The following is a 9464-nucleotide window of genomic DNA, read 5'->3' as shown; positions in this document are numbered from 1 at the left end:
TACCGTTCTTTCGACTTCTGTGTTTTGTGTCAATCTCGTTGTCGTTTAACATTATTTATTTTCTTCCATGCGATGTTGATAATGTCACGTAAATGTCGTCCTTTGCAAGACGATGCTCTACTTTGAGGCGCATGCGCAGTGCCGCAAAATTAAACGGTTTTGCCATTTATCTGACTAAACTATAAATATGTCTCTATCACCGGTGAAAACTAATCACAGCTCTGTAATTTCGGCTCATTCGCGGTTAACTAGAAAATTAATTTGTCCTAACTACACATCCCGTAGCACAACACGGTGTGTCTTGCCTTGATGACGTACTTTTGGCGCGCCTCGCTCGGCTCTAGCAACAAGGGAGTGTTGTGGCTAATGACACTCTTATTAACCGTTAATCGCGGCTGTTTTAACGGTAAGGTTTAGCGTTTTTATGTTAATAAGATAATTGTTTGATATTATTATTATGTGAGTCAGTTTGTTCGTCGTGTATTAGTAATATTAGGAGGTTGAAACAAGCGCGGGTAGAACGTTACACCCTTCGAGTTTGTAAACCATGTCGTTTAATGTATTTAATATTTTGTCATTCGTCCTTCCCGTCCTCATCCACTCAGCTACCCGTCACTGATGTCTCAACAACCGCAGCAAACGGTGGGATCCGCCCCAGACTCCCCCGCGCTGGTGGTCACCAGCAACGTGCAGAAATATGCCATCAAGAAGAAGAAAGTCCTCAGCGCCGAAGAAGCCGAGCTGTATGAGCTCACCCAGGCGGCGGGGATCACCGTGGACCAGGAGGTCTTCAAGTGAGTGTGGTGTAACCGGCTAAAAGGTGAATGTGGTGCAACAAACGGGTTGACAACCCTGGTGTCACACCCTCTGCCCTCCCCAGGATCATCGTGGACCTGTTGAAGATGAACGTGGCTCCTCAGGCGGTCTTCCAGACTCTGAAGGCCATGTGCGCTGGCCAGAGGGTCGCTGAAAGCTGCGGTGCTGGGGAGACTTCAGCTGCCTCCCACACCACTAACATCACCGCTGCACCAACAGAGCCCCGAGGTGAGTCAACTGGTCATCCTAGTCCAGGTCGCAGGTGGAAATTGCGAGGGAGCAACACAAGGCAGGTTTATTTACACTGCAGATTTCAGCAAAAGAAAATTAAAACAAGCTGAAATAGAAGACATAGTAATATATGGAACAGAAGCAGCTAAATGTGAACCCATCGTTCTTTTCCATTATGTCTTCCCACGACAGTCTAACAGCCAATAATCTAGCATTAAATGTTGCAGGTACGCAGGTAATTTAGGTGATTGCGCCACAACTAGGTGTTTCCCATCATGCAGTGGGGTTTTTAGGTTGTCGTTGCCCATGACGCCAGAGCAAGTCAGTCACAAATATAACTGTTGAGTTAATAATTATATTATATCTAACTAGTGGAGTTAGTATGTAGTATGGAATTGAGACACTGTAGTGATGGCGCTCCTTACGCACGCTATTATCCGATTTCAATCCCACAATGCAATGTGTTGCATTTCATAGTGTGAGGCTGCACATATCGTTGAAGGCACAACATGATGACGGAGATGACTACAAGTGTCTGAAATGAATGGTCATGTAGAGTGAACCACTGAATATGTAACACAGGGAGCAGTGAATTCCTTTGACCCGACTACACAACTAATAACGGCTGCATTCCATTGAGGCGTTCTGGTTCCTCACTTGTGCACCTAAATGGAATGGAGCCGTTGTTCATGTTAGTAAGGCTGCCTGTGCTTTTTCCTGCAATGCTGAGGGAAAATGTCTGCCGTGACACGCGATGCTGGTCTTAGAAAATATCTTTACTGCAAAAAACTCAAGGATCCGAATGGTTTTGGTTGGAAACTGTGAGTAATAAATAAATAAGCAGCGAAAAGTATGACAAATGGAAGAAGTGTGCCGATTGAAACCTCTAGATTTTGTGCTGGAGAGAGAAGTTCTCCCTTTCTTCGTACTGAAAGAGCTCAAGGTCGGCAAAAGTACAGGCTCACAGCTTTTCACAACAAAGTATAGAAAGGGCAAGTTTTTTGTTCCTTATTTTTTCTGACTTTACCTTTCAATTTGCTCTCATTATTCTTCCTGAACTCGTTGCTTCTCACTTTCCCTTTCAAGCACGTCAAATATTCACATTCCTACACTGTGGTGAAGACCAAGACACTAGCTAGTTATGTAACGTCTTCACTGTGTGTCACACTGCTTTCTGATTCCCCCTCCTTGAATTCTGTGTGAAATTCTGTTTGTGTTTCTGAAGAAGAGGACTCTGTGGTGTCTGCGAAGAGCCCTAAGCCTTCTGCAGCTCCCCCCTCAGCTTCTGGCTCCAGAGCCACGAGGGTCAACACTAAGATCGTGGTCTACGGCCCTCAAGACGCTAGCGCTCCTCACTCTCAAGGTCCCTTCTGCTGCACTTTGCCCTGCATGTCTATCCGTCTGCTTGCTTGCCTTTCTTATTTCACGTGTGTTTACTTCACAGTGGACAAGGACCGGGCCGAAGCTGCATGCTGTTTGTCCTTGTTTCATGATGCAGAGTGGAAACTGTGTGTGTGTGTGTGTGTGTGTGTGTGTGTGTGTGTGTGTGTGTGTGTGTGTGTGTGTGTGTGTGTGTGTGTGTGTGTGTGTGTGTGTGTGTGTGTGTGTGTGTGTGTGTGTGTGAGACGTGTCTGTGTGTGTGAGACGTGTCTGTGTGTGTGAGACGTGTCTGTGTGTGTGTGTGGGTACTCGCCCCCTTTGGACTAGAAGATATAATCTGTCCTCAGGTGGACATAGTCGCTGCATAATTTAAAATTTTCCAGTTCAGCCATGAGAAAAAATTATTAGCATATAGCATAACATTCCCACAATTACTCTTTACATATTAGTACATGTAACATTGGTAACTTTTGTTAAATAACATTTTCAAAACCTTCTGCAACCATGGGAGGCCCCAGCTTGGTCCAGTGAGTACCAAGACCAAACTTCTTCAAAATCCGATCAACGGTGTCGGAGAAATGAGCAAAAACGTGTTTTTCATAATATCCAAGATGGCGGAATTTTATTTTATAAGTGTACTTCCAAGAGACTTTTTTGTAGAACACACTCGGCTGCACATGTGTGCAAAATGTCATGTCAATCGGAGTTACAGGCAATAAGAGCTAGGTTAAGGGTTAGGCTTCGTTTTTGGGTTAGGCTTAGGTTTAGGTTTATCTTAAGTGTTACGCTAAGGTTAAGGGTTAGGCTTAGGTTTAGGTTTATCTTAAGTGTTACGCTTAGGTTAAGGGTTAGGTTTAGGTTTATCTTAAGTGTTACGCTTAGGTTAAGGGTTAGGCTTAGGTTAAGGGTAAGGGGGTTAGGGTTGGGGTTTGTTAATACAGGTTTTGATTTGTTATTGATGTGGTGGTAATAGGAGTGGAATCTTGAGGAGTCCAAGGGGCTTCAGTGTGTGTGTGTTGTGGTGTTGTGGTTGGCTAAGCTCTGCTCCGTGCCCCCGGAGGCCAGGGTTCGATATCCAGGCAAAGCGCGTCTGTAGGGACCAGGGGGCCGAGGAAAAGGGCCCACCGGCTGCTGCTCGAGATGTGGATAAATGAAAATTATGAATATATTCTGTGCTCGGGCCCTAAAAGCCTTTTCTCATCACTTTTTTGCAGCTTTCTCTCCTGCGTGTGAAATGCAGTTATTCATTTGCATGTTTTGCACGTCACCGCCATCGCCACCTTTTCATGTTTGGAGCGAGTGCAGCAGCCGTCGCAGTAACTCCACTTTGCCCTGTTTGTTTTTGGGCCAGCAGTGCGCAGCAAAGCCGGTGCGAGCCACGCCGAGAAGAGCAGAGAGGCGTCCGGCCAGCGAGTGCAGCGGCAGCCCAGCGCCACCAGAGGGCAGAAGACCAAGAGCTCCGGCAGCAGTAGTTCCTCCTCGCAGATAAACTCCACATAAGGTCAAGGCGAGACTTTTGTAAATATGTCGTTTTCTTTACATTCACGTTAGCTGTGTATTTTACTGTGGAACGTGTGTTTTTTCTTTTAAAGGGTTGGTTCACTTCAATTACGACAAAAATAACACTGAGATTTTATTTGCCTTGGTTGTGAGATATCTATCGTTCTGCCTCACAACTTTTGTAGCCAATTAATGGACATTTAGCCGAGAGATTCATCAGAGATGACGATATCCTCAGAAAGCCGATGTCTGTGGTGTGGTTGGTTTTATAGCCTGATATTAGCTTCTTACTTCTGGTGATTGCTTCAAAAATCCTTTTTTCATTTTTGTTGAGTCAACCACTGCGACGCTAACTTCCTGTTGGCACTTTATGTGTGGCTGTGGATAATCCACGGACCTCCCCGTGAGCAGTTTTTAAGAACTAGCATTTATGTGGTTGAACAAGCCGTCCTAATGAAAACTGTGGCCAGATATCCAGAAGAAACCTTTAAAAATAAAAATAAACGCTACCAGCATGCCGAGGTACGTGCCACTGATGTGAAGTGAGGAAATAATTTGGTAAACCAATCCTTTAAAGTTCAAACATAAAGTCTCAAGAGTCTCTTCATTCTTGTTCCGGCAGGTTTAACTGCTTTTATGATAAAAACTGAAAAGAAACATTTAGATTTTCTACTGAAAAATTGAAATATCTGGATTCAATGTGCAACTTTTTTTATATGATATAATGATTCATCTCAAATAAATCCAATACCAATATACCTACCAGATTTTATCCTTTTTTATTGCATAAATTGTTCATTACTGATGCGTCAACATTTTCATATTCTAATACTGATACCTTGCCTTAGATTCATATATAAAATCATTATATACAGACATATAAAATATATTTCTTTGAATAATAACTTAAAAAAGGCGAATTTCTTAGTTCTATTTTAATTTCAAAGGCTTTAATGCTGAACACAAGATACTTCCATTGCATTTCTAATATTTTCCTAACCGAACGCTTGACTTTCTGTTATGTTCTGACACAGAGAACCGCGATCAATCGGTAATCTTTAAAGACACTACAGCAGCAAAAGGCAAAGACGGATCAGCTTCTTTCCCTCTCTGTCGGTTGGCAGTAAATACCTGCACAGATCTGAGCGCGGTGGTTCAGATCCGCCTTTCTTCTTCGTCTGACGCTGAATGAACAGCTGTTGTGTCTTTCTCTTGCTGAATGGCTGGTAATACAGTCAGAGCCTTGAGGAATTCAGGCTGGTCTGTGATGGAGACGAAACACGTTTGTATACGTCACTTTCAAGAATGCTCACTGCTATTGATCTTTCTCCAACCGTGATGGTCTAATTGATTTTTATTCTTTTCTGCCCCGTGATTGTGAGGAGTGTGGATATAACCATAAGAGGTGTTTATTTTATTATTTTTTTTATATTTTGAAGTGTGGAATTTGACGCCTGTGTCGTTGGGAGCCGTTGCGCTGTGATCACATGGGGGCAGTAGAAGCACACTGCAATTAATATCGTCACCCAGTGGTGACCAAATCTCTGTTTTTTCCCTTTTTTCCCCCACATTTTTCTGCTGCTGTCATGAATGAAAGTGGATCTGAAATGAATGTATATTCAAAAAACAAAGCGTCTTCCCATTCACAAGCGGACTGAAGGTAAACCTCGTAGGTGATGCGGGGAGAGACGGAGCGGGGAGACTGTGTGTTTAGCCGTCTACGAGGCAGGCTGCGGGTCTTTTATGTGGCCGTTTGTCCTGTTTATGTGCTCCTGCCTCTCTCCTCTGCGCTCTGCATTGATGGCGGCGTGCCTGTAATTGATGGCACCTTATTGCTGTGGTGTAGCAGGTTTAATGGGGCTTGACAGAGCAAGAGAAAGCAGCATGCAACCAGGGAGGGAACTTAACCCTTTCGCTCACGCACACACTCCGCCCTCACGCCTCCGCCTCCCTCGCCTGATTTCCTGGCCCTTTTTGCGCCCTCCCTCCCCTTTTCCTGCGTGTGCAAACACAAATGAGAAAACAAATAGGGCCTTCGGTGATTAGCTTGTTTACGATTCCTACTGTTATCAGTGGTCATGGTAATGGCGGTTTGGTTTGTGATCAAGGAAGAGCCAGAGACCCCTCTGACTCCACTTCCCAAAAATAAACACTCGCCAGCTGTTGGTGTTCTCCCCTGTTTGGCTTGGAGGAACCTAAACGTGTTTGACAAAGGTAAACGGCTGGGAATTTATTTCCAGAAACTTGCTCCCAGACTGTAGTTCCCGTTGTGACCTATAGGGGCCAGTATGGGTCCAAGCTACCCATGTGGCCTCCCACTACCTCATGGATTTCCATAGGCATCCGCGCCAGCATTTTGGATGTGTTTATTTTGTTATGAGGGAATTTCATGGCTAGTGCAGACTCCTCCATTAAATAGGGAGTGTTATCCTTCACTCAGGCGCGCCACGCACACACTCATGCGAGCGAATTTGCGCATGCACGCACTATATGCACCATTAATCAATAGAGACGATGAAATGATGCTATTGTGTGCGAGGCAGGGCGAACGGCGCGTTGAATAATGAGCTAGTCAAAGCTGTTGGCAAATCATTAATGTAAGGTGTTGGTCTAAACCAAGTTCTCACACTCTCTGTGCAAGCTGTTCCCAGGTGACAAAAAACTGGGGAGAGACACTATTTTAGGAGCCGATATCACACCTCTCTCTTCTATCCCCCCCATCCCCATCATTTATATTCCCCACTGAATCTCTTTCTCTGCGAGAGCACTCGGGTGGGGTGTGGTGGAATATCACCCTGTTTCCTTCCTCCTTCCCTGCGTCTCTCTCCGTTCTCTCGGGTATTATCCTTTCCTGTGAACTCTTGGTCCACATTTCTCTTTAAATTTATAGGCCACTTTCCCCTCACTTGTTGTCTCCCTGCATTCGCTCCCTCCTCTAACCCCTTCACTCTCCATCATCACGCTCCCCCCCCCGCCATCGCCCTCCTTGCCAGGCTGGCCGCAGATTGGCTATTTCCTGCACGCGCCCAGTAGAGCCCTTATCAGAGGTAAAGTGCTGATTGTTGGTCTGTCTCTCAGGCTGACTGACAGTTCGGGCTGCGCTGCTGAAATGCCTGATTTGGTCAATGTTTGTCTGTGGGGCCTTATCTCCACACCTTATATTAACTGCCTTGACAGTATGTGCAGGCAGTCTCTCTCCATCTTGTTGCAACCCCCCCTCCCCTCCTCCTCCTCCGCCTCCCCCATCCTCTGTCTCTATCCCCCATTCACTCTATACTCTCTGCTATGCACTATAGTCTTTCAACCAGCGGCTAAACACTTTCACGCTGATCCTCCTCTTCCATCATTCTTCCTCTCGGAGTCGGGTCAGCACCTTGAACACCATAAACGTCACTTGATTTCTTGTTTCCTCGAGGGGCCAAAATTATAAAACCATCCAACTTTTTCCCCCTCATTTTACTGTTCGTGGTATCACAATTTATATATATATATATATATATATATATATATATATATATATATATATATATATATATATAGGAACTGTTATTCCTGCTGCCAATTCAGTACATTGGAGATGAATTGCATTTTTGTTTCACAAAAGACGTTTGAAGAATTCCACATCGAGGACTTGCAGTGCACGATTTACACAGAAATGTATTTTAAAAACAACCACTGAAGAAATTGTGATGCCGTATTAAAACTGTTGCCAGCGTGTTCTGCAGATGACCCATGTTGCTGTTTAATTTTCTTTTTTTTAATACCCTTTTGTAAGCAAAAATACCAAGGCCATGAGTCAAAATACTCACAATGTAAGACCTAAAATATTTTAATGAATTGAATTATTCATATTTCATTTAGTCAGCGAGGTGTTGAATTATAATTCCTGCAGGTTTTATTTAAATGGCGCTTTCTGAGAAATTCCTCTGGAAATCAATGACTGCCCAACACAAACAAAAACCTCAGTTAAATAACAAATAGCGTTGTATATCTTTTTTTCCCTCCAATTAGCGTAATTAGCAGGTGACCAGGACTTCCTAGAAAACTCCCAGGAAATGATGAGGAATTAGCATACCTGCAAATGAAGCGTGAGATGGAGACAAAAGATAGAATGGAACGTGCAACGCGGTTCAAAAGCTCTGAGAAAGGTTGCAAGTGGACCTCGAGTTGGAATTACTTTATCATCGTTTTATTTCACAACATATAAAGCTGTCTTTCAAAAGAAAAATGTAATCTGAATTCATTAAAATACTGTGTACTTTTTCTTTATTTGCTGGTCCAAATTTGAATATATTGAGTGTAAAAATACTGGAATCTGTCTGAAATATGTGTTTTTATCTATATCATATAAACTTCCCTTAAATCCCAGAAACAATACAGAGGACATGTTCTCTGTGTTTATTTATAGCTATAGCTCTCACTGTGAGGCCAAACAAATTCACCTCTATTGTTTTAGTGTGATTGGAAGAATCTCAGTGATATATCAAATATAAAAAGTATCTGCGTGGCTAGATGCCACTGTGATGAAGGTTTTTTTGTGTGTGATTTGGCTGAAATGTCCCTTTAAGGACTCCAGAATCCAGAAGCTACATAGAAATGTGCTTGTATACTTTCAGATGGCGACATATCGATGACGATTAGCAAAATGATCTCCAAACCTTCGTCTTGGAATCACCTGCGTTGATTGATAACGCTTCTACGGCTTGAAAAACGTAACGATAAGTCTGGTTATATGCAATATTTGTTTTTCTTATATGGGCCTTTTTACTTATTAATTAACGCTTATTACAAGGTCCTTAATATTAGGCGTGAACAAAAGTTGCTGGTAATTTCTCATTGATTACTCAACTAATTGTCACCGCTACAGTGATTATTATTTGGCACTTTTTTAAAATGTGAAATAAAAGGTTCGGACTCGGTGGGCTTGGAGCTGAGCGCCACAGACAGGAAGTCAGGAAGTATTGAGGGACGACGGTCTTTTCATTGGTTTTGTTAACAAAAAACAAAAAGCTGAATATCGCCAGCCTTGGCCTTTAACACCGAGTTAACAGGGACTGTAATTACCAAGGTGAATGTATGAACTGTACTTAACACACACACAGTTTGAGACCTGCTTTGTTTTTTGGGCGTGTTTTTTTTTTTCAGAAGCTCTAATCGACAGAGACTGAGGAGGTAAACACGGCCTCTTAAGCGTTATTTATTTATTCACTTTATTAGCAAGAGGCTGTTCATTCCGTCTGTTAATGGCAGCTGTGGGAACGAATAAAGTTCACACTCACTTGGACCCCTATTGTGCAGCAGGCTGTCAGGTTACACACACACACACACACAGCCAATCACACGTAAACACTCGTGCACAGCTGCCAGCGAGGTGTTCCTTAGATTAATTGTTTTCTGAAATCACTGTATTTCAGTATCTCTGCCTTTAAAGCTGCATCATCAGTCTGCTCTCGCTGCTCTCGACTCTATAAGGTGTGTGACACGGCTGTCTTCTTCTTGACTTGAAATGTTTGCCCGTGTTTTTGGGATGCATCTCT

The 9464-nt window shown here is 43.4% G+C and overlaps 1 protein-coding gene across 2 annotated transcripts; it reads left to right on the top strand.

Moving 5' to 3' along the window:
• The first annotated feature begins 184 nt into the window (after nucleotides 1-184).
• Nucleotides 185-4684, top strand: mzt2b (mitotic spindle organizing protein 2B). Of its 2 annotated transcripts, XM_084035328.1 has the most exons (5): nucleotides 185-406; nucleotides 606-794; nucleotides 881-1044; nucleotides 2273-2410; nucleotides 3782-4684. In XM_084035328.1, exons 2-5 carry the CDS (start codon nucleotides 619-621, stop codon nucleotides 3925-3927), a joined length of 624 nt encoding a protein of 207 aa, XP_083891454.1. In that variant the 5' UTR covers nucleotides 185-406; nucleotides 606-618; the 3' UTR covers nucleotides 3928-4684. The 2 variants fall into 2 exon arrangements, with proteins under 2 accessions (XP_083891454.1, XP_083891455.1); XM_084035329.1 differs by lacking the exon at nucleotides 2273-2410 and having other exon boundaries at nucleotides 202-406.
• The last annotated feature ends 4780 nt before the right edge of the window (nucleotides 4685-9464 follow it).

This window comes from Eutrigla gurnardus (genome assembly GCF_963514095.1).
Source record: "Eutrigla gurnardus genome assembly, chromosome: 19".
Classification (NCBI taxonomy): Eukaryota; Metazoa; Chordata; class Actinopteri; order Perciformes; family Triglidae; genus Eutrigla; species Eutrigla gurnardus.
Note: the sequence above shows the minus strand (reverse complement) of the source record. Positions and strands in the feature narration are given on the sequence as shown.